Source organism: Cynoglossus semilaevis, chromosome 5 (assembly GCF_000523025.1).
Source record: "Cynoglossus semilaevis isolate Cse_v1.0 chromosome 5, Cse_v1.0, whole genome shotgun sequence".
In the NCBI taxonomy this organism is placed as follows: domain Eukaryota; kingdom Metazoa; phylum Chordata; class Actinopteri; order Pleuronectiformes; family Cynoglossidae; genus Cynoglossus; species Cynoglossus semilaevis.
This window is the reverse complement of record NC_024311.1, coordinates 11570719-11597323: the sequence shown is the minus strand read 5'-3', so window position 1 is coordinate 11597323 and position 26605 is coordinate 11570719. Positions and strand designations below refer to the sequence as shown.

Below are 26605 nucleotides of genomic sequence, written 5' to 3'. Positions count from 1 at the left end.
ACAGTGACTTAATTCGTCTTGAGGCCTCATGTACAGCAAGAGGTGAATAACATTAAATGTCCCGGAAAATAAATTTAAAAAAATAATTGTAGTAGCAAAAATTTAGCTCCATTTCAACCCAGCCTTTCCACATTAACTACCACTTTCTTATAGCTGCCTGGCTGACGTGCAAAGGAATTCAGGGAAGAGTGTGACACCAGTATTTTTGTTCTGAGTCTACACAAACCAGGCTCTGTTCACGGTTAATGAATGTCCACACCTTATCATCCTACTGCCCTACTTCCCTACAGGAGCAGACGATCTGGAGAGCCACAGATGAGTCACAGGCCAGAACATGTTGATGGGCTCAAATGTCAACACTGATGGATTCAATCATAGCGTTTGAATATAATGTCCCACAGTAGAAAGGAGACCCTGATGTTCAAGTTACAGTGGTGAAGGAGTTCAGTCACTGTGAGCTCTTAGAGAAAGTCATACATGAAATTAGATTTAGTTATATATGTCAAATTAGTTGATTAAAATCATGTGGTATCTGAGGATTAATCACGATTAATCTCCTTTAATTAACAGGGATTGTAACTAATCACGATTACTCATGTGTCAAAATGTGTTGTGGGAATCTGAGCTATCCAAATAAAATTGCTTTAACGTGGTTTCAAAATCAATTTGCGCAGAACATTGCTTTATGCCAAATACCAGGAGAAATCAGTCATTCCAAAATCAACAATCAGAAAAAGTCAAACAGTCACACTCCTGTGCTGGGATTAATTATATTTGCTGCATTTTTCCACTTTCACAAAAACTCTCTGGGCTTAACTGAAACATACTTCACTGTGTTAACGTCAACAGCCACTGTTTTTCAGCGGGGCCTGGTAATTCGACTGAGCAGTCATGGGAGTAATGGTGCATGCAGACTACTGTGGGGTGAGGAGGAGACATGGAGAGGATCCATTAGTACAATCTGATTGATCTCCTTCGCCCTTTTCCTCTCTGGCAATCTCTCAAAGCAAAAACAAGCTGCTCAGAGCCAATAATACAGCAAACTGTACTCCTCTGTCACCGTCGGCTTTTCTTACTTGACCTGGGCAAAACTGCTGCTGGGAAATGACATTGGACCTTCAGTACCTTGATACTCAACTGATTGCCATGTTTAACAACAAGTTTTTTGTTTATTATTTTTTCGATAAGAAAGTCAAATTTCTTGACCGAGAAGAAGTAGTTTTATTTATTATTGTATGCATGACAGCCAATGGGGCGGGAGGTTTGGGGGGGTCCAGGGTAGAGGGGGTCTCTAACTAAGCAACCATTAAATGAATACAACACAACTGTTTAACCCTGGAATTACAGGGGACTCTGTGGTCATGGGAGTGTCAAGATCACCAAAAATAATGTGGCTCTCAATAAGTGAAAAAGACTGCAGTGCTTTGGGTAACAGGCTGGGCCTCTGTATAATGATAACTCATTATACACTGCATTATTTATTGTGATAGATTTTGCAACCGTCATCTATGATATCACAGGCAGTAGAGTGCATGCAAATTGTGCAAAAGTTTCAGGCAGCTGCGTCGTCCACCAGCTGTTCCACAACGCTGGTGTTTTCACAAAAGAAAATAGAAAACTTCCAAACATTTGGTGGGTGGGGCATAAAGCTACATCAACGATATTACGCAGCAGTCAGGCAAACAGGAAACACAGTTGGTTGTTACACTGTAACAAGCCACTATAACGCACTATAGTTAGAATGGCCTCAATCTAACACATGAGGAACCAGAATCTGCAGTTTCTCCATCTGCTAGTCTAAAAATATGAAGACCATCTGACACCGGTTTGATCAGAGCTGTTTTATCCATACAGATGGAAGATTCAGTGTTTTGGTAAAGAACTGGAATATAATTTTAACAGTCAGTTAATTATCTGACAAATATTTTAAAATTTCTTTCCACATTTATCTCCAGTCTCCCCACTCTTTTCCTGGAAGTTTTTCCAGGACTTTTCCAGGACATTTACAGCTGCTGCAGCATGACAGATAAGATATCGCAGCGTGGACATGGAATAATAAAGCACTTTTCTCCTGACTTTTTCTGCAGTTGCACCTTATATTTTGTAATTGCCTTTGGAAAAACAGGACAGAAAAGTGTTGACCACTGCTAGCACCACTGTTCTTTAGTTGCCATGTTGATAAATTTAGCAAAGAAAAAAAACAATAATGCTGTATGGTAACATTTGAATATGATTTTACTGAATTTGAATGGAACAATGGTACATTCTTAACAATACCAGCTGCTAAGCTAAATGTACTTGTTTTAGCTCCATTTTAAGCACCAGCTCTATTTTGTCTGTTAACATACCCTTCAACTCTTACAGTGACACATGATATTTGAATTCTCATCTTGGATACATTTCATGTTTTTAGTTTGGATGGATGACTCTTTTGTCCATAAGGCCTTGATTTATTACCTGGACCATTTTAAAGTGGACTGAGGCCTTTTGCCTGGTGCACACTGAGGTGTGGATGGTATCATTCACACATGGTTAAACGGCCCCCACCAGCAAAGAAACCACACCAGGGTTCACATACACCAACCCTAATCCAGAGAATAAACACACCCTTTAAGGGTTGAAGTAAAAACAACAAAGGCTTCAGACATGTAATCCTTCAGATGCCCCTGATTAACAGAAACAACAACCATTGTTCCATTAAGGAACTGTTTTACATGTGGGATGAAACTAGACACTAACAAACAGGTTTGTGTTCTCAAGTGAAAAGTATGCGTGTGAAAACCCTTCTTCTGCTGCAGAAAAAAAACACCATGTAGTATATGGCACAATATATGGTGCAATACTTAAAAAACAACAAAAAAAAAACGAGACTGACAGAGGAAGGTTACCCAGAAGGTGACCAAAAACTTTTTACAACTTTTTTGAAAGATAATGATAAAGTGTTATAAGCCGGGGGGGTGGCGTTGATACTCTCGTGTCAGATTTGTAAAGAGGCTGTTACTGAGTCGTGGATAGTTTTTCACTGGAGTCAGTCAGTGGTGAAGTAGAATAGTCCAACCTGGAGGTGATGAATTCAAGATTCAATCAATGTGGGAAAGAAATTGTCTGATTATCTTCACTAAATCTGCCCAGTCAGCAGTCACCGTGACATTCCACACTGGTGTTACGACTACCTGCTCCACAGCTTTAGAAAAGCCACCTGCCTTTAGGCTTTGAAAGACAACCACTTCCCCATACAGAAGCCTTCCTCAAGGCACTGACCACACCCTTCATTCTGCACTGAGAGAATATACAGTATGTGAACACATCCATGCGCTATCTCACAGACAAGGGAGTTTCATCTTAATGGATGTAGACTAGATGTAGACTAGACTAGACTAAACAAGACTAGACTAGACTGAGTTGTATCATACTAAAACTGTTGCCAGAGATTAGAGAATTTACCTTACACACAGGAGCTGTGTAATTTAGCTTGTGACACACGGGTGGAGGCATAATACTGTATGTACATCCCAACAGTACTGCGACGAATGTAATTACACCCTCTGGATACATACACCACAAAATTGAAACCATATGCTCACATCCTTGGATAAAAATATATTTTGCGCTTCACGGCACCTGAGGTTTCTATTTAGAGATCAGAATCAGCCACAGGCTTTTTGCTACTTTATTAGATTATTATACTGTGTTTTTACACTGCTCTGCTAGTGTATTCTTACCATGCAAAATGACTAATAAAGATGTCTCTATCCATAGGTGTGTACGGTTGTTAGTCACTATATGTGACTCTGTGGTTGGGTAATAACTTGTCTGGGGTGTAACAGTTCTTCACTAGTTGTCATATGGAACTGCTTTGAGCTGCAAAGAGTTTACTGTAGGGCACTGTATACTGGATAAACGGGCAAATATTTGAAACAGTCACTCTTCTATGAGATAATCATAAACCATAGCCCTACATCATTTTTTAAAATTTCCTTGGATTAAAAATGCTGGTATACTGTCATGTACCAATAGTTATTTTTCCTAGGTAAACATGTAGGAACTGACCTTTATCAAAGAACAAAAAAGAGAAAATTCACACAGAGGGCAGAGCAAATAATGATGTCAACACCTTGCTCCCAATGACCCATTAAAAAGACTAACTTTTCTATGATTCCACTAATTGTTACAGTAGTGGAACTGACTTTATTTTAGACAACAAAACAAATTTGTAATAACAATGACGAAGTAAAAATACTGGCTCAACCTCAGGCAATACCGCTGCTGCTGTGGCTATAACACAAGATTTCATCCGAACATTTATATATAGAGAACTTATTAATTATTAATTAAATGACCCAAATACTTTGTGAAAGGTTGAAACCCGGGCGAAACATGCGTGTATATAAAAACATGTAATTAAAAGTTGGCTTCAACACAGAAAGACATACCGCCAACTACATGTTCTGGAAAGACAGACAGGCAGGCAGGTTTAATAGACAAAAAAAGAAGCAGTTTATGGGACATGTCCTGCGGTGACTGGGCTACAGGAGTCGGGTGCTTCCAGCCCGCCCTGTGCGGACAGATAGACGCTAACACGTTAGCCTTTGCGGATGAGTCAAGACGCTAGCTTACTTTGGCATGACAGGTCAGCAGGAGTGACAGCGTAGAAAACGCAAACACATTATTTACCCGCTACGTCTATCTGTGCCGTAAGTCTTCTTACCTGAAACTTGGGACACCGAGTTAAGACTCTCCAGAACAGAGACAGTCCTTCAGGATGAAATGCAGTTTCTTCCGTGCCTGGTTTCTCACTGACTGAACCCAAGGGCGGTAACACAGGAAGAGTGCAGTGGAGCGTCCTGCGACTGACGTCAGAACCAGCCAATAGACAGCAAGTCCAGGAAGGTCCGCCTTGTTAAAAGAAACCAACGGATAAAATAAAATAAAATAAAATACAGAGAGTACGGCAAGGAACTCTGTATTTTACTTTATACTGTACTGTATAAAACAGATTTTGGCCTAGGGTGTCTTAGGATTGGACTTTAATTAGATGTGTTTGTTCTTTGTGTTACAAAAACCTTTTCAATTATAAAATTACTTTTAAGCCACATTTATTTGGAAAAATTATTAAGATAACTAAGATAGAAATATTTAAAGCTTGGCGCAAAAATTCTGTACAAAAATCAAAAGATAAATTAAATTGATAACCTGACTGTAGCAAAAAATGAAACAAGTTTTTGAAAACATATTTGAAGAATTTTAATACAAAAACACCAGGTAGATGGAAAAAAGAAAAAAAAAATTACAGGGAGAAACAACAGTCAATAAACAATGAAACAATCACACAGTTGGATTTTCCTTTTGCCCTACAGTATGCTGTGTAACACAAAGGCGGAGATGAGATAGAATTTCATGTTAGCCTTTTAAATTCAGGTGAAAGGAGATGCCTTGCATGTAGCCCACAATCTTTGAGAAGTGGCTGCTGAAACACATATCTGTAACCCAATGCTGATATCAAATGATGGATGCTAATTAACTAATGGGGGGTTAAAAACAGATTTGATTGGTGCAAATAGAAGATACATTATCAGCTGAAAATACAAACACTTTCATTACTGTACGGCTAATTCACTAATTTACATAAAATGTTTTAAATATTTTCACGGGATCCTTTTAGTTCGCCTCGATACTTCACGTCATAATTCAGTTTCACTTTACAACAATCGACACCTTGTGGACAAAAAGACTCATTGCATCAACGGCTTAAGCTTGGCATATACCGGAAACAAAACATTTTTCTGACACTAGTTTTTATTTCCGTTTCCGGGGTCAGTGTTTACTCTCGCTGCAGAAACATGGCGGATATGGATGAATTGTTCGGCAGTGATGGAGACAGCGACAATGAGCAGCGAGGTGAGCGTGGATTTCAGCACTGTAAAGCCGAGCTCTTATGAACGTTTGCAAGTTTACGGCGATGCAAATCAGAGAGTGCTTTGTATGACAATAAGTGTGATCGGCTAAAGTAACATCCAGACATTGTGTACCGTATCCCGCCACGCTAATCCTCAGTGTCCACTGGTATACTTCTGCCTTTTGGTGATTATTTTTGTTCAAATTTGTAACCGATTTAATGGCTTTATACATTTAAGAAACGTTTAAATCCAGTTGTTTGTCACTTTGTCTATTTCATTTTGTTTTGTGGCCGTGCCGTGTAACTCCAATGTAAAATATCGATACAGTTAAGCTCTTACAGTTTACGATCTATAATCAGAATATATTCAAGCATATAACTGGGGAAATTATATTTACTAGTATTGTGTATTATTAATGACAGACTGGTGGTGCTGTGAATGTCCGTCGCTACCATTTTAAAACGACTTTCTTTACCAGTAGACGCAGTATTGACAACTCCAACAACGATAAAAACAAAGTTTGCCGCCGGGTCTCTAAAGTTCACATTTGGAATCAAATTTCTTCCTTATTATATTGCCAATCGAAATGCACCAAAACTTATTCACATCATTAGCTGTGAAGGTAGTATTACTTGAATTTGTTTTAGCATATGAACATTATCTTAAACAACTACATTTCTTTAAATGAGACAGGACTGTGATATAATATCTGCTATGACCTAATTAAAGTGCAGGTCTTCATTCTTTTCTGTGTTCCAGAGTCTGGGTCTGGGTCCGGTTCTGACTCGGAGCCGGAGAGGCGCATGTCTGGCAGCAACGCCTCTGGCAGTGGCAGTGAGAGTGAGAGGGAACGAGATGATGATGAAGACGAAGACGATGGCCAGGAGGCAGGAAAGGCCAGTATGAATAAGGTGTGTGTGAAAATTCTAAATAAACCTAAGTCCTAAAAACTGCTGTCAGATTCTTATATAAACCCAGTATGACCCTGACTTCGTACATTATTACATCACCGACTCATTCATAGGAGTTGTTTGGTGACGACAGCGAGGATGAACAGCACAGTCAACACAGCGGCAGCGACAACCAGTCAGAACGATCAGGGAACCAGTCAGACGCCAGCGTGCACTCAGACCAGGGTGAAAACGATCACTCTGATGCAGAACAGCACAGTGGCTCAGAACGAGGCCACCGAGACGAGGACGAAGACGACGAGGACAGGGGACACCACTCTGATGCCGGAAGTCCAGGCGGCAGTGGGATGTCTGGAGCAGGGAGTCCTCGCTCTGAGAGGGGCAGTGCTCACTCAGAGAGAAGGTACAAAAACACGGCAACTTGGGATGTTCTTATAAACCATGTGTTATTATGAGGAAGAATCCATTTTTCTCATACCAATTTCTTCCAAACACACTCATTCATTAGCATGTTGTTTCATTAAACCAGTGTTCATAGTGACCCTGGGACACCACAGTCAGCACCAGGAACCCCTCACTCAGATGCAGAAGCTTCTGGCAGGGAGAACCAGTCAGATGATGAGAAGTGGGAGAGGGGGGTCAAGAGTGACCAATCAGAGGACGAGGAGGAGAAACGTCATTACTCTGATGAAGAACAGGAGAACTCTGATGACGAGGGGCTGAGGAACAGGAAGTCAGGTACTGATGGCATGTAGTTTTCTCCAGTTTGGAATCAATAAAGTTCATAAAATAAAAAAATCTGTTTCAATGATTAATATATTGTTGTTGCACTTTGTGATATCCATTTTCAGAGTCTGCATGGATATTGGACACGAACTGCATCAAAATGCATTAATTATGGTGGTTCTGTAGTGTAGCAGTTAGCACGCCTGCCTTTCACGGAGAGAGTCTTTTCCACAGGAACCACATACTTGGCGCCTCCAAGGGGCAGGCTGTTGCAGCATCAGCTGTTAACACAAGAATTTCTCCAGTTTGGAATCAATAAAGTTCATAAAATAAAAAAATCTGTTTCAATGATTAATATATTGTTGTTGCACTTTGTGATATCCATTTTCAGAGTCTGCAAAGGGCAGTGACAGTGAAGATGATTTCATCAGACAGAAAACCAAAGCAAAAGCTGCATCTGACTCAGACTCTGACAGTGATGTTGGGACAAAAAAGGGTAAAAAATGTTTATAAAGAAGAGTGAATTTAATAAATATATATTTTGTTGGTTTATGACATCACTCATTGTTTGTTAATGTCCCACAGTGAAGAAAACAGCAGCAGATGACCTGTTTGGAGAAGCTGATGACATCTCCTCAGACAGTGATGCAGAGAAGCCACTGACCCCAGGCCAGCCTCTGGTACATTACACCAAACACTAACACTGTTATGGCTGTGAAGCCCACACACAGAGGAGGTCGATTTAAACAGTCTTTGAATCAGAGAGACTTTCAATGTCATCCTGTTTGTTTCTGTTCAGGACATGGAGGACGGGATGGAGGGGGAGCATGCGGAAGAGGAGCCAGCCCCTGAGACACGTATCGAAGTCGAGATCCCCAAAGTCAGCACAGACCTGGGATCTGACCTGTACTTTGTCAAACTACCCAACTTCTTGTCTGTAGAACCCAGGTCAGAACACAATACTGTCATTTAATAACAGTGTGAATTTTGCCAGATTAAAATTTTTTCGACAAAAACATTAGTCCACGAAGAAAACAAAAATGGAGTAAAATATTATATATATAAAACTAAAATGGAGTAAAATATTATATATATAATATATATACACTTTTCTTTTCTTTGTTGAATTTCTTCGTTGGCTCCAGACCCTTTGACCCTCAATATTATGAGGATGAGTTTGAGGATGAAGAAATGCTGGATGAAGAAGGAAGGACCAGACTCAAACTGAAGGCATGTATTTCACCACACATCTGTGTGTGACTGTGTTTGTTATCTGTATATATCTGGACATCTGGAAGGTCCTGATTCTGTCTGTGATGGATCAGAGTTTGTTTCTGTTTCCTCTCAGGTGGAGAATACGATCAGGTGGAGGGTGAAGAGGGACGAGGAGGGAATTGAGACACGAGAGAGCAACGCACGCATCGTCAAATGGTCCGACGGCAGGTGAGCGTCACGTCGGTGCGGACGATGTTGACACTGTACTGTACTGTGGGCAGGATGTGCTCAGTGACCTGACCTGTGCTATTTGCAGCATGTCCCTCCACCTGGGGAACGAAGTGTTTGACGTTTACAAAGCTCCTCTTCAGGGAGACCACAACCACCTGTTCATCCGACAGGGTACTGGACTGCAGGGACAGGCCGTCTTCAAGACCAAGCTGACCTTCAGGTGATGGACTGACCTCTAGTTGTAGTGTTACAACGAGTCTGACTCCATCACACCAATCACAGCTGTGTTTCGTTCTGTCCTACTGCAGTGGTTCCTGAACTCTTTCTGCCACACATTCAAAGTTTTTGGTTCAAACCTTAAAGTAAAATTTAAAGTCAGTGCAATTTCCTCACTGAAAATATAGAAAGAGAGAATAATTTGCATTGTTGTCCGGTCCTCTGCAATAGTACTGCGTCCTCTGAAGGGGCATGCCCCTTACTTTAAGAACAGGCCAATTTTCAGTTGATTTTCATTAGAAAGGAGTCGTGAGCAGCTGAAATAAAAGTATTATAACTGTATTCTCTCTAGATAATTTAAAACTAATTGTTTTTCCTTATGTATTTCCAGGCCACACTCCACAGACAGCGCCACCCACAGGAAGATGACCCTGTCTCTGGCTGACCGCTGCTCCAAGACACAGAAGATCAGAATCCTGCCCATGGCAGGACGAGATCCAGAGTCGCATCGCAATGAAATGATTAAGGTGAAAAACTCTCACACTGTGTCTGTCCGTCTGTCTGTCTGTGCTGTTGAGTTTGTGTCAGTAGAAAACTAAAAGTTTAAATGCAATAATTAATGGAGCAAAGCTTGTTAAAATCATTTGACAGAAAGAGGAGGAGCGGCTGAGAGCCTCCATCCGCAGGGAGTCCCAGCAGAGGAGGATGAGGGAGAAGCAGCACCAGAGAGGCCTGAGCAGCAGCTACCTGGAGCCCGACCGCTACGACGATGAGGAAGAAGGCGAGGAGGCCATCAGTCTGGCAGCCATCAAGAGAGGGTACAAGGGTGGAGGTCTACGAGGTCAGCTCTTCAAACTACTGTTCACTCTCTGTGAGATTTTGTTTTTCTAATTAAATAAATACATATTAATTATAAACGTTTTTTCTTTCATCCAGGAGAGCGAGGGGCAAGAATCTACTCCTCCGATGACAGCGACGAGGGCTCGGATGACGACAGGACCCAGAGGTTGATGAAAGCCAAGAAGTTGGACAGTGATGAGGTAGGTGCACCATCCACCACGTACACACAGGGGGCAGTGCGGTGCAGGATAATGTGGGAGGCTTGAAAGCCTCGTCATCCTCCAGAGAAACTGAACAGGAGTAAAACTCCCTCATCATCAAACGAGTGTTCCAGAAAAGAACTAGTTGTGACAGTGACAGAGTGTTTGTACTTTCTTTTGGTTTTCCACAGGAACTTGAAGAATCAGGAAAGAGAAAAGCAGAAGATGACGAGGAGATGACAACCAAGAAGGCCAAGAAATATGTCATCAGTGATGAGGAGGATGAGGAGGAAGAGGACGACGAGTAAATCATCTTTTTTTTTTTTTTTTTAATTCCATTCTCTGAATTAACAGTGGCTTAAACACATGACATATGAGCAGCCACGTCCTGTTTTGTATATTTCCTGAGCTGTGAGTGGGTGAGTGTTGTCTGCGTTGTATGCAGGGGTGAGAAAATAAAGTTGTTTTTTTTTCTTATGTAACCGACCATTCTAAATCACCTTTGTGTTTTTATTTTTTTAAACCAGCCTCATGAATTACACCATTGTGAGGTTATGAAATCCACCCCGTTGTTGAGCTAATAGGATTTCCAACCGTAGATGAAAACAAGGAGTAGAGTTGACTGTCACAGTTCTGAGGTTCAAACCTAATTCTAGGTATTTATTATGGAAAGGTTAACTAAACTAAACTAACTAAAGACTGCTTCAGGTAGAAGCTGAGTGTGAACTCACCTGACAGGAGGAACAGGAGATTAGAGGCTTTAACATTCAACACAAAGGAGGTGAAACGCTGTGAGGGCAGATTCTACTACAGTTAACCTCAGTGCCCCAACATGAGGTCACAGCTACTGTATATCAAGATTGACTAAGGACAAACAAAGTATTTCTCAAGTTCTTTGATGAGAAGCGGGTATTTTTAACACAGAATATATGTAACTTTTATTAATATGGTTCCTTAATGTCTGAAGGATTCAAAACAGCTGGATTCTCGACACACGTATGACTGAAGGGTCCCACTTTAAATATATGTGTATATGTTTATGTTTAATATATGTATATATGTTTAAATGTATATACATGTATATATATAGAGAGACAAACATATGAACATATGTGTATACACGTGTATATATAGAGAGAGACAAACATATGAACATATGTGTGTCCATATATACATACACATGTATATGTTTATATATTTTGTTTTTATTTTGTGTGTATACATTTATTAAGAAAATATATACTTTATATATTTTAATGTGAAAATACACATACATATATGTATATACTACAGTATATATTTCTAACTTCTATTTGAGACAAGTGCACCCAGTAGTTATACAAAAGAAAAGTGGTCAAGATAAAAAAAAGCAGCTTTAAGGTCAAACAAACCCTGTGTTCTATGACAGTTTTGATTGTTCTGTATTATTTTGTAAATGTAAAAGTGTCTGCTGTAAATTTAAACACTATGGCCATCTCGCCACCCAAAGACACGCACAAAAAAAAACCCTACAAAGACCAAAATATCTGCTAGAGCCAGAGACCTAAAAGTACCAGGGAGACTAAATTCAGCTGTGTTATTACAGCTAACAGCAGGTTACGAGCTGAAACTGGAGAATCTACCACCACGGTTTCACACGTCAGAGCTCCAGTTGTTAGACAGCAGCCGATTGTGAAGTGGAATGAAGAGAACAACAGACCAGGTTACTGATTCAAGTCTGGATGACGCACTCTGTCTCTCTCTCAGCCGCCGGTCAGCCAGGTTCCCATGGATAGATAACAGCTCTTGAGTTGGACCTCACTCCCAGCACTTTCCGGACAGAACTGGATGACTAACAGACTAACAGAGTGGTTAGGTGAAAGTCTCACCAAATGTCAGCATTCTCTCTCCTGACAACAACCTTCATATGTCACAAAAACACACACCGTGATCCGGCCCACTGACACTAAAGACCTCTAACTGGAGCCAGTCTCAAACATCTTTCACACTCACTTTCACACCTATGGTCAGTTTAAGGTGTCCAACTCAATGAATCCCTAGTCTGTATGTTTTTGGACCGTTGGGGAAAACCAGAGTACCCTAGTACAAATGCCATTCAGAAAGACCAGGAATCGAACCAGTGACCCTACCCTACCTTGGGAACCACTGGTTCAGCAAATACGCTGACATGGCACGGTGTCTTTTTTAAGGAACTTAAAGTACTTGGTGAATCTTTAGTGTCTTTTTTAAGGAACTTAAAGTACTTTTTTTCATCTGGACAATGACAGACCTCATTCTGCACAAATTACAATGAGTTGGCTCCACAGACCTGGGGTTCAGGGGTCGACTGGCCTGACTGCAGTGCAGATCTGGACCACATTGAAAATGCCTGGTTCATAATGTGAAGTAAACACAGTAGAAAACAAGCAGAAGTCATTTGGAGAGTGAAAACCGTGGATGAATGAAGTGCATTATTAAATTTTAAAAATCTGGTTTTAATCGTTTATAACATTTCCTTAAGGCGGGGGTGAGCGGGGGCTTGGCTGAATCTTGTGCATACATGTTTATCTCCTGCTGCTCCTCATTCCGGCACATGTTTACCCTCAAATGACATGTGGCATAACTGTTAGATGCTGCTGGGTGTGAACGTGGCGTGTCTCTGGTGTCTTCAGCCTGCGCTGCGTTCTCCTTCAGACTGCAGTGGGTTATGTAAACCCCCTACCACACAGTGGGGAGTTGAGAGGGAAGACGATGGGAGGTGAAGGGGGAGGAATTGCTACACAAAGTCAGCACTGACTTGAGGCGAATGAACAAAGGGGAAGGGAGGGCTGCAGCAGTTCAGCACCCCCAACCACCCTGCATCTTCTTAGGAAAAAAATGGTTTTCTGTTTTCTCATCATTCAGTTCAAACCTAAGTCACTAAAACAAACTGTCATTATTATTATTATTATTATTATTATTATTATTATTATTATTATTATTATTATTATTATTATTATTATTATTATTATTATTATTACTATTATTATTATTACTGATGTCCAATAATATCGACTGTCCAATACTATTGGCCAATATTAGCACAATTATGTAACGTCTGTAAAATTGTTATCAGTTCTTTACTCCGATAATGAAAACCACGAAAACACATTGGCCGCACAGGTTTCTGGGCTGCAAAATGGCTGCATGTATCCGTTGATATCGGATTTGGAAATTGTGCGTTTGGACAATATCGACATATCGTCAAATATTGGACATTCCTAATTACAACATGAAATCTTAAAATAGCTCAGTCTATTATCTTGCTTCTTGTTAAAAAAAAATCTTATTGCATGGGGTTGCATGGCTAAAAAGTGGTTATTCCCATTTGCCTTACAGTGAAAAGATCAACAGTTCGATTCCCTGAGGTTCCTGCATGTTTTTACTCCTGTTAAAAAACATGCAGGATCAGATTATTATTCACACTAAATTGACCACAGGTGTGAATGCAGGTGTGAATGGTTTCTTGTTTCTACATCTGTACAAATCAGGCGCTGTGGCTTAGTTGGTTAAAGCGCCTGTCTAGTAAACAGGAGATCCTGGGTTCAAATCCCAGCAGTGCCTTTTGGTTCCATAGTGTAGCAGTTAGCGTGCCTGCCTTGGAAACAGAGTCCTGGGTTAGATTCCCAGAGGAACCACATGTTTGGTACCTGTCAGGGGCAGCGCGGTGCAGCAGATCTGCTGTTAACACAAGAAGTTTCCAACTAAGGGATCAACCAAGTTCAGGTTTCATGAATTAGTTCAATGCATTTGACGAGATTTGACTTTCTGTAAAAAAATCATGTGAAACTCTGATTTGACACAGGGTTCTGACCTGATCACTGACACAGAGTTCAGTTGTGTGTCAGACCTGAATCCTGGGTTCACCTGTTCTAATCTGATCCTCTGGTAATTAAAGTCACTGTGTTCTCTTTCTTCTTTTGTCTGCGTTCATTTCACACTAATGATATCTCTGTGTCAGTGTGTTGTTGTCTTTGAACCAATCATATCGTGTGCAGGTCGACAATATGTTTTATTTTAATTTTAAACAATTTTTCATCTTCTTTAACATCTATTTTATCCCTTGTTCCTTTTTTATTATAAACTATATTGCAATTTAAATTTGTTCCCAAATGTTTTCTACAGACAAAAAATTAAAACTCCAAAACTGGAATATACAAATTTAGTGCAAAGTTTCCCAACAATCACTGAAAATATTGGACAATATATTTCCCCAAAAAGCCCAGCAAAGAACTGGTCCTAAGCCTGGTCATATGGGGGTGGGGAGGTCTGGGGTCTGGTATAAACCTCTAGCAAATCACACAGGCAGATGGTCGGTGATGACCACAGGAGAAGGGAGCAATGGAAAGTAAAAAGAAACAAAACCCCAAATGTCAAATTTTAACAGTTGGTAAATAGATAGTAGTACAGCCAAAATGTATATAGATTTCAAACTAAGAAGTAAAATTAAAAATCAACACAAAACCAAATCCAGTCCAGGGTCTGAGCCGTGACCGTGCTCCGCTGCTCAGTGCCCTTTAGCCCCGACTGCCTCGGTCCCTTTCCCTGCTGCTGCTTACGTAAGAGGCCAATAAATAAAACAGAAACACAATATGGGTCTCACCACAGGATCCTTAAACTCTCACACATGACACTGACCTGGAGATACTTTCCCTGACGCACAAGCAGGTTCAACACACACACATGCACAACAGCCTAACCTTAACCATTTATTACTCAAAACAAATCTACTTAAAACCGAGCAATCTGACCCTAACTTTATTCCTAACTCCAAACTAAACCTTAAAACTCAAAATAAACTTTATCTCAATGGGGACCGGCTAACTCCAAACTAAACCTTAAAATAAACTTTATCTCAATGGGGACCGGGAAAATGTCCCCATAAAGACAATGTCCCCATAAAAAAAAAGTCTTAACTATATACAACCGTACAACCACACAACCCACAAACACGTATGCGAGTGTAATGATTCCACACAACCCACAAACACACAAACACGTATGCGAGTGTAATGATTCATTATTGGGTTTTTGCCTGACCGGGTCAGCATGTTCTGCTCAGGGACATGGATTAATTGGTAACAACATGGCTGCCGTCAACTGTTCCACCACAGACTAAGAACACGACCCCTCGGAGACACAGCAAAGGGCACGCTGACCCCCGGTGTCCCAGTCGTGACACTGCTTTAACACCTATTCTTGTCTTGTGCACAGAACATGACAGCATTTTCTTTTAACCAGACATAATTACACACGCGGTCACTATTTTCACGCCTGTTACCGATGCACACTGTTCCAACAGTTATCATGTACGTTGGTGATTATTTTTAACAGGGATGGAGGTTCATTAGGTCATTTTACAATACAGCATCTGTTTGATCCTCACTGGAAGACAAAAGGTTAACAGAGCAGAGAAAGACGTGACACACTTTCTGACTCTGGCCTGACGCCGGCTTCATGTGTAATCAGCTGCACATGTGGAACAATACGGAGCAACACGTTTTCAGGAATTACAAAGCCTTCCAAATGTGTCAACAGCGTGGACGAAGAGCACAGAGAGTGACGCCAAAATCTGTGTCAGATGTGAATGTAAGATAGAATGTTGCAGGATTAAATGTATCAAATCTCCATAATGACTGTTAATGACGGTGAGGCGAGGAGACAAACTGGATTATCGGTTTTATGGCATTTCTTTTCACCAAAGTGACCTCAATGCTAAGAGGTAAAGGCTAGGAACAGATTACAAACTTGAGGGGCCAAAATTTAAAAAGCAGTCTAAGGTATGGGCCAAAGTGAGCTAACATTTGTTGAACAGTCTGTCGCAAATTTAAATGTACGTTTGTTTAGAAAGGAGAGCTGCTGTGAATCATTATACGATGCAGGTCTTTGATTGATCAGGATGTTTGGTGATTCAGCTGTTCAACCAAAATTGCTGCTCTGGTTCCACATCGTATTGTTGGACACTTTTAAATATGGCACCAAGCCCATGTAGACCAGTGCTGTAGGAGGAACTGGAATGACAGGACAGAAAAACCAGAGAGTTTTCCACACACACTGAGGTCCAGACAAATGTCCCGAGGTGAAGTGTGGACGAGAGCTCGACCCATATTTTTCTCCTGTGAAATTTCAGATCCCGGTGTGATTCACAAGTACAGTGGAGGCCACTAATACTGACCCCTACCTGCCTAACATAGATCACAGCAGCTGGCATAGAAAACACTTTATAGCTTTCTTATTTGGACCAAATGAAATGAAGAAGAAAATTAATGTTCCATTTCCAAATGTCCGAGGACACTGGGTGATGTTCTCTCTGTTTAATTGAGATTTGATTGCTTATTAAAAAAAATCAGTTCCTAAACCAGCTGAACAAGTCCACCTGGAGTTGTTATAACTACACTGCAGCTGAGCACGGTTGCCAAGTTTGTTAATTATAAGAATGTTTAACCCAAAGTGATTCCATAATTTCAAATGTAAATACTGATACCCAGGTTCATCAACAAATAATTCAATAATCAATGACCTTCTTCTCTAGAACAAAAACAAAGTGCAAAACTAAACAGGAAGTTGTTGATGTGGGGAGAAATGACGATGATGAAAATGTATCAGTGCAAAACATGACTTAAAAATCTGTCCGTGACGATGATGAAAATGTATCAATGCAAAACATGACTTAAAAATCTGTCCGTTTCCAAACTGCGCTGAGTTTGTCTAGGAAAACTGAAGAAACAAATGATGGTGAGAGCCAATCAGAGCTTTGTTTGTTGGCTAGAAGGCGGGACATGTACACAGAGATCCAATCCAGGAGTGAGAATACGCTGAAGGATTTATAATGTTGATGTCACTTTAGGACTAATTAGCAAAGAAGTATTTCAACAACTGGGAAAAAGAGACAAAATTAAAATACTGGATCCGACCTCAGACTGGATCCGACCTCAGACTGGATCCGACCTCAGCTGGTAGATAGTAAAACAGTTGATTAGGCCTGGCTTTACATTCTGCCTTGCAGGTTTTTTTTTTTGTCGTTCTCGTCATGGTTTATTTACAGTAATGTTCCCACTTCACTGGCTTTCCTTCTGTTTGTACAAGCAGCATCAGCATTAGCAGCCGCAGTGCACGGTCAGCTGAACAGTCAGCTGATGCTTTCTGTTCAAATTTTCCTCATTTGATGTTTGCTTACTGCAGCCATCTTCTCTGCACCGAGCAGGTTCTGTCCTGTTCTGTTCTCACTGCTGTGAAGGTTTCACACCCGGTGTAGTTGTTGTTGTTGCCTCAGACAGCAGATGATGTAATGGTCTGCACAGAAAAGCAGGAGAAACCCTACGCAGCAGCCCCAGTGGTGTATGTCAGGAATGTTTGGCAACATGCAAATCTGACTCTGAGCCTCAGAGCATTGACAGGAGTTTGGTGTCTGGCCTTTGATCTGGCCTGAGCTCCCAGAATCCTCTGCTTCCTCTTTCTATTCGTCCATCTGTCTGTCCAATTGGTATCGACACATCCGCCCGTCCCTTTTCCATGACATCACTATGGTTACTTCCACAAATAGAGCATTGGTTAAATGGGAACATTAGATAGAGGCCAAACACACTCTCTCCCTCTCTCGCACACACACACACACACACTCACACACATTCAATTCATGCAGCTATTTTTACTAGGACTGTGCAGTGACTTACACTGGTGTTCAACCTTCCTACAGCCCAAACCCTAACTCTAACCTGTTCCTATTAATGCCTATAACGTGAAAACGATACAGTATATATGCATATACATTTTTAATGTATTTTAATGCATGGGCAGCATATCCACGTACAATACACAGTCGATAGACGTTTTCTTATTGGCAGACACTGCAGGATCTCAGTGTGTGGCTTCAACCACTGGTCAGACGACTGACTGGAAACAACTGTCAAACTGTGAGAGGCTTTGAGGGACTGTGTGTTGACATGTTCTCCCAGCCACTGTTTTTCCGATACGGACATTGCAACTTGGAGTATCTGCTGACATCGATGTCTGTCCGATACCTTCTTCTCTCCTTCAGCGTTAGTGTCTTAGTTTATAGCATGTTGCACAAAGTTAAGTTTAACATTTGGGTTTAGGTGTCATATCGGACAGGCTATAGTTGTTTGTTTAACCCCTGATATTTTGACCAATTTGGGACCAATACTAATCCTGAGTATCTGATCGATCAAACTTTTGATATTTTTCTTGACATTTTCCATATCAATAATTCCATCATTGGCCTTAGCCTTAGTAGAATTATGTAGAAAACTTTTCTTTTTTTTGTATCATGCAGAGAACCATGTCACACATGCCTTGATTTGCAAAGAACCACTTTCAAATCAAGGCAATCATAAAACATTTGAACAAACTCGGATGGAAACCTGTTTCAGTGTTACTGAAGCTTTGCAGCAGGTTTTGATCTCGATCCATCTGATTTTGGTCTTTCCACAAAACTAAAAGAACATTCCAGTCTAGACCAGACAGGAATCAGGTTGTCACCTGGTGTCAAAGCGTTAAAAGAGTTCTCTGATGGAAACACTGAGTTTACACTGAAATGGTTGATATATAAATACCTTTGTTGGCCTCTGACATTTGTGGTCCAACCCACTTTCATCTTCTTTAGCGATGACAGACACCAGGTCGCTGCGTATGGACAGTAAACATCTCATCACTGCACATATGACAGCAGGGAGCTGCGTATGAACAGTAAACATCTCATCACTGCACATATTTACCATTCATTTTTACACCATCTGTGAACAAAGTAAGAAATTGCAGTTGCTGTTGAAAGCAGTTTGTTCCATAACCAACAGCAGACAGATAAGCAGCTGACCTGTGGCTGGCTGCATGAGACTGCGAGTTTTAATCAGTTAAGAGGATTGTGCTGCGAGGTAACGGAGATTTGTGGAGGAATTTTCTTTTTCATCATCATTTAAGCAATCACAGCCCGGCACATTCAGTCCACGAACTCTACAGGAAGAACAACTTCACTGGGAACAACATGTTTTTCTGGTTGAGCCCCGGGGTTCACAGAGTAGTGTACATGTAGTGTGAGTAAACAATAGAAGAAGCAATTGGGTTGAAAACTCAGGTTGCAAAAACAAAGCTATCGAAGCGGCTCGGATATAATCCTGCATCAAAAGAGAATTTAAAGTACTTTGCCTGATAAGAGGGTTTTTTAAGTACATGACATCAGCATGAGGTCCTCGACTTACATCGCAGTTTCGTTAAGTACATGACATCAGCATGGGGTCCTCGACTTACATCGCAGTTTCGTTCCTACGGCGCAATGTAACTCCATGTTTGCTGTAAGTTGGAACTCACATACTGACAATGTAACTCAATGTTTGCCGTAAGTTGGAACTCACATACTGTAGATAAGTAAATATCTTACTGGTGTACGCTAACACAGTAGTAACATCAAGAGGGGCAAAATGTAACCAAAAAAACAAAAAAGAAAGTGAATGCAGCACAATCCAATATTTTGTAAATGTGAATAAAGTCATCTTCCAGCGCCACGTGACAACCTATTTGTCCACACCACTCGCTTACTAGTTCCTGTGGGAAATTTATTTGAACGCTGTACGTCAGAATGATGGAGACTTGAATTTATGGGAGATGAGGAAATGTAACTACGAAAAACGCCATTGGTCGAGGAGGTCGTACATAGAGCGTCTCCTGTATACAGTACATACTGCATCTGTGATTAACACTGAGGCACTACTGACAACAAGGCCTTTCAGGAACACATTAAATGTTATTCTCAAATGGTGCTTAAATATATGTATTTTTTCCTCTAAATTCCTCTCATTTTAAATTAAATGTTTTAATCATGTCTCATTACAATATACATAAAAGAATAGATTGAACTCGTGAAATTCTGTACAAAATATTCTAGTTGAGGTATAAGCAGTATTTGCTCTCAGGTGTAGGCCAGCCTGTGGCCCACTGCAGGCAGCCCGTGGCCCACTGGAGGGGGAGCGCGGCGCGGTGGAAACGAGGCGAGACCTGTGGGGTGGGGCCCAGCCCGCGGCCCACTGCAGGCAGCCCGTGGCCTAGTGGAAAAAGGGTCCACTAGGTCACGGGCTGCTTGGAATGGTTGTACAATGATAACAATGGTGGCTCTTTTTCTGAAATGTAGTTGTTTTTACAGCTACTTTAGTTACCACTTGGTGGGGCACTCCTCTATTCAGTCTGCCCCCTGGTGTCCACTTTTACAAGATGGCTAATTTTGTATGTATGTTTCTTATTAAATTCTCATTAAAAATTCTTTAAATGACTTTAAAATGATGTGTTAAATTTAAATAATAGACATTTCACATCAGTGCAGAGAAACAGCTGACAGAGACATAGTGACATTACAGAGAAATGTTGACCAACTCTGTTAGAGGAAAGCCATTGGTTTCACTCCCAGGGAGGAATCTCAATGACACGCCTGAAGGAAGGAGCGGCAGATTCTGATGAAGACTCCCATTTCTCCCCAGAGCCTCTTCACTTCCTCTAACGTAAACCCAGTGAACTGGATTTGCAGCGCCCTGGATTTGCTGCACAGTCATGTCTTGTGTTGTGTTCAATCAGCACTGCAGACATTAGTGCCTGCAGTGCTTGTCCTCTTATATATGGCTGTCAGCGGTCGGAGACCAGAACATTCACAGTGCATTTAAGCTTACGGGCAGTTCCTAGAAAGGAATTTCTATAGGGAGAAGAACATATCACCTCACTTCTTTTTTTTTTTCCTTCAAATTGTCTTCACACTGAATATCCCTCTGTCACCAGACTCAGACTGCATTCCAGTAAGTGTGGATGTGTCTCTGTGGATTCATCCCTGTCCGTGCCTCTATCTTCACCCCCACCCCCCCTCCACTTCCCCCCCTTCTTCTGGATTTATTTGTGTCAATCTGTCTCTTGGCCACTGTGCAATTCCCTTTTTTTCCATTAATTCCTTAAAAGAATTTGCCATGTTCTTGTTGTCATGGTACAGTATGTAGGACAGGGCTTCTGCCAGGAGACTAATGTTGTGTGGCTGTAAACAAGGCTGTTGGAGCTGTTGGGAGCCATAAAACCAAAGTGTCTGAGTCCATGTGGGGACGTACAGTATGGACAAAGACACAGGACTCAAAGATTTACTTTCCACCCTTTACAGCCAGGGTCACACCTGCAGTAAGTCTTGCTGCTTGTATTGTTGGTGTAGAACAGGGGCGTCAAACTCATTTTGGTTGAGGGGTCGCATAGAACCTAATTAGATGTCAATCATAACAGAATTACCTATAAATAACAAAAAGTATTTGTTTTCATGCAAAAACGTACATCACATTAATCTCCTTATTTAGTGAAATATAATTTACAAAACACTTCCTGAACATCAAGCGTTTGTGTATAATTACTCTCGCCCAATGACTCCCCTTTACCCCTGACGACCCTAAGAAGTACTAAATATGAATTCATTTAGAATGTTCAAATAACCTGTAGCAGCAGTTGGCGTCCTCTGTGTTTTTACAGTCTTCTTCTCTTATCTCCACTGCACTGACTTTACCATTAGAACAATAAAGTTTTACTCCATTGTCTAAAGTACATATCAAAGATCAGTCCAAGGCCATTACAAGGCTCATTTTTATTTTATTTTCATTTCCTTACAGTATTTGGTTATCATTATTTTAAAAATGGTTGATACTGACACAAATAAAAAAACTGTTCTGCTAAATTTGACATATCACTCCTTAAAGGACCAAATACTGCTTTAATAATCATAAACAAAGTTTTTACACCGATTTACTGTAAGACAGTGATGAAGGTAATTTTAAAGTAAATGAGTTTTAAAATGCAGGGTGTGGCCCCTGAGTAAAACAACAAGTGTGCAACTGTTAATAATGAGTCATTTTTAAGTGGAATGTTTTTTGTTTTGTTTTGATTTGATTGGCTCCTATTGGCCTCTTGGGAAACTGCCTTTGTTTTGATAGGCTCCTATTGGCCTCTTGGGAAACTGCATTCCAAATCTAATTTCTAGGTGGCTTGAACATTTAATATCTTTTGTTTACAGTCTGGTTTCAAGAACCTGATGGGCAGATTCAAAGAATGTTGAAGATTTAGTTATAGACGTGTCATCATTAAGTCATATTTATCCAATTCTGCCTGGTCATCAGTTTTAGTCCATGTTCTCAGACCGACACCCGGGATTCCTGTCAATTAGGACCTCAGCTTCGCAGCAGTAAAAGACAGAGCCCTGGCCAACCTGTTTGTCTGAGAAGAAGCAAACAACGGTGTTTGAATGTGCTGCACCTTCTTTAGTCCCTGTTGACTTTTCTGTTTCCGCTACTCAGACCCTGGGGTCTCAGCCATGTTCCTGTGAATAATAACAAGGCCCTGGAGCATCAGCACACCACTGTCTCCACCAACGTTAGAAGTAATCACTGTGTTCCTCACAGATCACACTGACGTTAGAGGCCAAAATGGTGAATGGAATGATAATTATGATGATGATAATTATGTGACTGATTAGAGATTACTTTGTGAATACGATCAAATATATGAAACACAATTTTAAAATTTTACCAGCTGATGTGTTTCAGAAGTTAGTGTATGGAAACACCTTTAGAAACCTCGAAACCACAAACACTCTCTCCTTTGTTAAAGTGATTATGGAGATTAAAAATGAGTTACTGATACTAACGCGTATTACAGGAGGAGCCAAAAAAAAAGAAAAAGTCAAATAAAAAGAGATTAAACAGTAGACAACTGTCTTTTCCAAGGCTCGATGATGTCACAGGCCCAGAGACAGAATGACATACGTTTCACCATGGTGCTGAATTTCAAATCATAATCTTGTAAAAAGCTGTGTGTGCACCTGAATACAAAGACAATGCTTATCAATCGTGACGACGACCTCCTGCGTCTGTGTAGCCTTTGTACACCAAACACACACTTCCACAGGCGCTCCTCTGCAGTTTAATAATAAAACACAGCCCACGGACCTGCCGCTCATGCATGACTAAAAGGAGTTATGCAATTCGGTGAGGACACTCTGTGACTTTTGCCTCAATCTGCTGGGATTAAAAGTGCAAATAGTGGATTCACGACCGCAGACTGTTTTACCAAGCACAGATAAGCCGCAGGTCACAGTTTCCTGAGTCCCAACATGACACCAAGCAGTGTGTGCTGTAATCCTAGGAGAGACACAGAAAAGTACACTGGGTGTACAATTAATTAGAACACGAGGCATTTACATGGTCATTAGTTTAAAAAATTAATTAAAATTAAAAGCTAAGTTTTATTTATAGTAAACAAATCGACCAAAAATATATATATTTGTGGTATAAATGAATACAAGTGGACCACTTATTATTATTTATCTGATAATTTCGGGCCGATATTATCGGTCCGATATTAGCATAAATTTCGGGCGGATATTATCGGTCCGATATTAGCATAATTTGATAATTTTGGGGCAATATTATCGGTCCAATATTAGCATAATTATGTAATATCAGTAAGAATATCAGTAAGTTATTGTTTTTTTCTCCGATAATGAAAACCTGATAATGCGACGCCTAGGTTTTGCCAAATGTGCTGGAATCACTTGTAGGGTCCTGAGACGTTAACCTGAGTTTTGGGGGGAAACGGTTGCATATATCGGTATCGATTGATATCGGACATTGTGTTTGGACAATATCAACATATCAGATATCGGCAAAAAGAATAATAAAAAGTTAATATCAGACATCCCTACAATTGATCAGTTTTAAAGGAAGACCTTTAAAACACAGTAATAGTTCACTGCTCCAGGGCTGGTACTGTGCACCCGTAGGTGGTCAGGTCTAAATAAAGGCTTTATATTTGGCCTTTTCTAAGAAAACCACCTTCATATTAGAGGACAGTTCCAGCCTTGATCTACTCCCATACTGGAGTTCTAAAAATAGAATCCTGATAAAGGACGTGGTTTTGATCGAAAGGCGGAGAAAAGGCTTTAGGTACATTTTCAGTTCAGATCAAATCAATCCTCACTTCAAGCTCGTGTCTGTGAGTCTGGATTCCTATAAAGGTATGTACTTCTAAATGGAAATACTACGAGCTCTTTAAAAGCACTTCAGGGCATGTACACAGTGGGACGCCGTGCAGGCTGTGTATTGATCTGTCACATCATTCACTGGATGTTTATGTGGTGACGTCAGAGAAGCAGAAATGGACTGAGTGTAGTGTTTGGAGGCAGAGACGAGCTCCTCCGTCCTCCACCCTTACGTAACCACCGGGTCTGTGACACAAGCCTCTTCACCCAGTGCTCTGATGCACTGAGAGGTGGATTTTTGAACGACCTCTACACCACCTGCCAAATCTACCCTCTAATCTTTTATGGGAAAGATTACACAGATGTTATCTTGTTATATAGACATATATATGTGTATTTTCTTAAACTCATTTTAACTGGATACAAACACTTTCCATGTCAATGACCTACATCCAGCCTCAGCCTCACTGAGTGCAGTAATTAATCATGGTTGATTATAATTAGTTATGATTAATCAAGGGGCTAATCAGATTCAAAATATTATCTCTTACTAACTTATTAACTTATTATACTCTTATACTAACTAACTTATATTAACTACTACTCTAAATACTGCTCTTATTGTTTGTTAAACATGACAATAAAATCTCTGGAAACTTGCATGAACAAAAGTACTAAAGTACAATGACCTTAATGACAATAAAATCTCTGGAAACTGGAACAAAAGTACTAAAGTACAATGACCTTTCTACCAAAAAAGAAATCTGTTTGGTTTCCATTCATGCAGTGACGCTGGAAAAACACACACTGTCGGTGTTTAAACACACACACACACTTACACAGTATGATAACAAGGTTAACACATTACCCTGTGGAACTGCACTACACCAATACACTGGAAGTATTCCATTTCACACAGAACAGTCAACAGGCTGCTTTACAACTGCAGGTCACGTGACCAAACCAAACCAAAACCAAAGCCTTGTTTACCACAGCTGAGTTCACCTGGTGATCCTCAGAGTCTTGTCAGGTCTTCACAGGACTCTCCTGAAAACTACTCTATGGTACTCCACAGACATGTACTCCGACGTGTACTGTGTGTCCCTCAGACAATAATTTGTGTGCAGGCTTGAACTAATGCCACCGCTTTTCTCAGTGTTTAGGCCAGGCCAACATTTTTAGACAGACATTCCCTTTATTCTTGCCTCAGCGCCAGCTGAGCTGAACACTATGTGTTCCTTCCTTTTCTCCAATGACGCATTGATCTGCAGTGACACACATCGCCAACGTAGCTGCCGCACTCTTCACTGACTCCAACCACATCCGAAAAAATCAGTCTGGACCAACGTTAGTCATCCCCATACTGCTGACTGCGGTGGTTTTCTGCACACTGCAAAATCATTACTGCCATCTTTGTTGAGTAGATGGACACATTATTGTGGTGAAACAAGCAAGAATGACTTCATGATAAAGTCATTCATTTTAAAGTAAAAATCTTTTCAATTTTGGGTAGAAATATTTGCCAACCAGAGCACCACAAGTCAAGAGTTTCCATCAGTTTCTATGTGGCTAATGTTACAGTCAAGTCAAGTCCAACAACTTTTGGCTTGACCTGTCCTAATATGGACTTACGATATCAGAATTGGTTGTATGTCCATTATTTATATATGTAGATTCTGGAATAAAAATCCACATATGGACTATCCATCTAGTCACAATTTTTGTGGAATAAAGTCCACGATTTCCATAAAACAACAGTTTGGGGTGTTTTTGTTTTAAATGGTGCGTGTCACAGTCAAGTACACTCTGACAGAACAGGATGGTTGTTTTCCTACTGTATATACTGTATGCACCCTGCAGGGGTGTCAAGTTGAAATTCACATTTGGCCAAAATTAAAAACTGGGATGAAGTCTCGGGCCAAACTTAATATTTATTGAAAATTGACTGGAATTGTTCGTGTTTTTTTTTTCTCTCCAGATCTGTAATGTAGATTTGATGGAAATAAACTTTAGTTTTGCGTTGCGTTGACATCTGGAACAAGCAAAGCTTAACGTTATAAACACATGAGAAATTAAATTTGAAAAAAAAAAAACACAGTGATATTATGTCTCTTCATCTGTAGTAATGTCATTTTTTTTTCACAGGCCAACAACAAAAAAAAACCAAAATGTATGTGCTATAACATAGCACCAATACTGCTAATACTACAAATCCAACTCCAGTACACATTTGATATGATCTCGTGGCCCAAATATAATTACACTGCGGGACAGATTTGGCCCCCGGGCCTGAGTTTATGTGGTATACACCGTACTACATAAGACAGCTGTTGCTAAAGCTGTTGGTCAGAA

At 40.5% G+C, this 26605-nt stretch overlaps 2 protein-coding genes and 1 non-coding gene across 3 annotated transcripts in view; 2 read left to right on the top strand and 1 right to left on the bottom strand.

The window, feature by feature from the left end:
• The window catches only part of tmod2 (tropomodulin 2), a 15936-nt gene extending 11073 nt beyond the window's left edge, over positions 1-4863 (bottom strand). Inside the window, exon 1 of the mRNA XM_008310501.3 lies at positions 4709-4863. The gene's annotated coding sequence lies outside the window, so the exon portion shown is untranslated. The remainder of the gene's footprint in view (positions 1-4708) is intronic.
• Positions 4864-5663: 800 nt separating this feature from the next.
• leo1 (LEO1 homolog, Paf1/RNA polymerase II complex component) lies at positions 5664-10723 on the top strand. The gene is made up of 14 exons (XM_008310462.3): positions 5664-5898; positions 6657-6808; positions 6922-7211; positions 7338-7546; positions 7926-8030; positions 8120-8214; positions 8334-8482; positions 8680-8764; positions 8883-8977; positions 9066-9200; positions 9588-9723; positions 9848-10037; positions 10133-10236; positions 10428-10723. The coding sequence occupies exons 1-14, from the start codon at positions 5841-5843 to the stop codon at positions 10542-10544; spliced, it is 1920 nt and encodes a 639-aa protein (XP_008308684.1). The 5' UTR covers positions 5664-5840; the 3' UTR covers positions 10545-10723.
• Positions 10724-13744: 3021 nt separating this feature from the next.
• trnat-agu (transfer RNA threonine (anticodon AGU)) lies at positions 13745-13818 on the top strand. Its single transcript has one exon. It is a non-coding gene; the product is annotated as a tRNA-Thr (tRNA).
• The last annotated feature ends 12787 nt before the right edge of the window (positions 13819-26605 follow it).

Excerpts from the sequence above, each read along its gene's own strand:
- leo1 (XM_008310462.3), top strand. The coding sequence starts at position 5,841 with ATGGCGGATATGGATGAATTGTTCGGCAGTGATGGAGACAGCGACAAT. Across the intron at positions 7,212-7,337 it reads AGTGCTCACTCAGAGAGAAG|TGTTCATAGTGACCCTGGGA; the intron begins GTACAAAAACAC and ends TCATTAAACCAG. Across the intron at positions 9,724-9,847 it reads ATCGCAATGAAATGATTAAG|AAAGAGGAGGAGCGGCTGAG; the intron begins GTGAAAAACTCT and ends ATCATTTGACAG.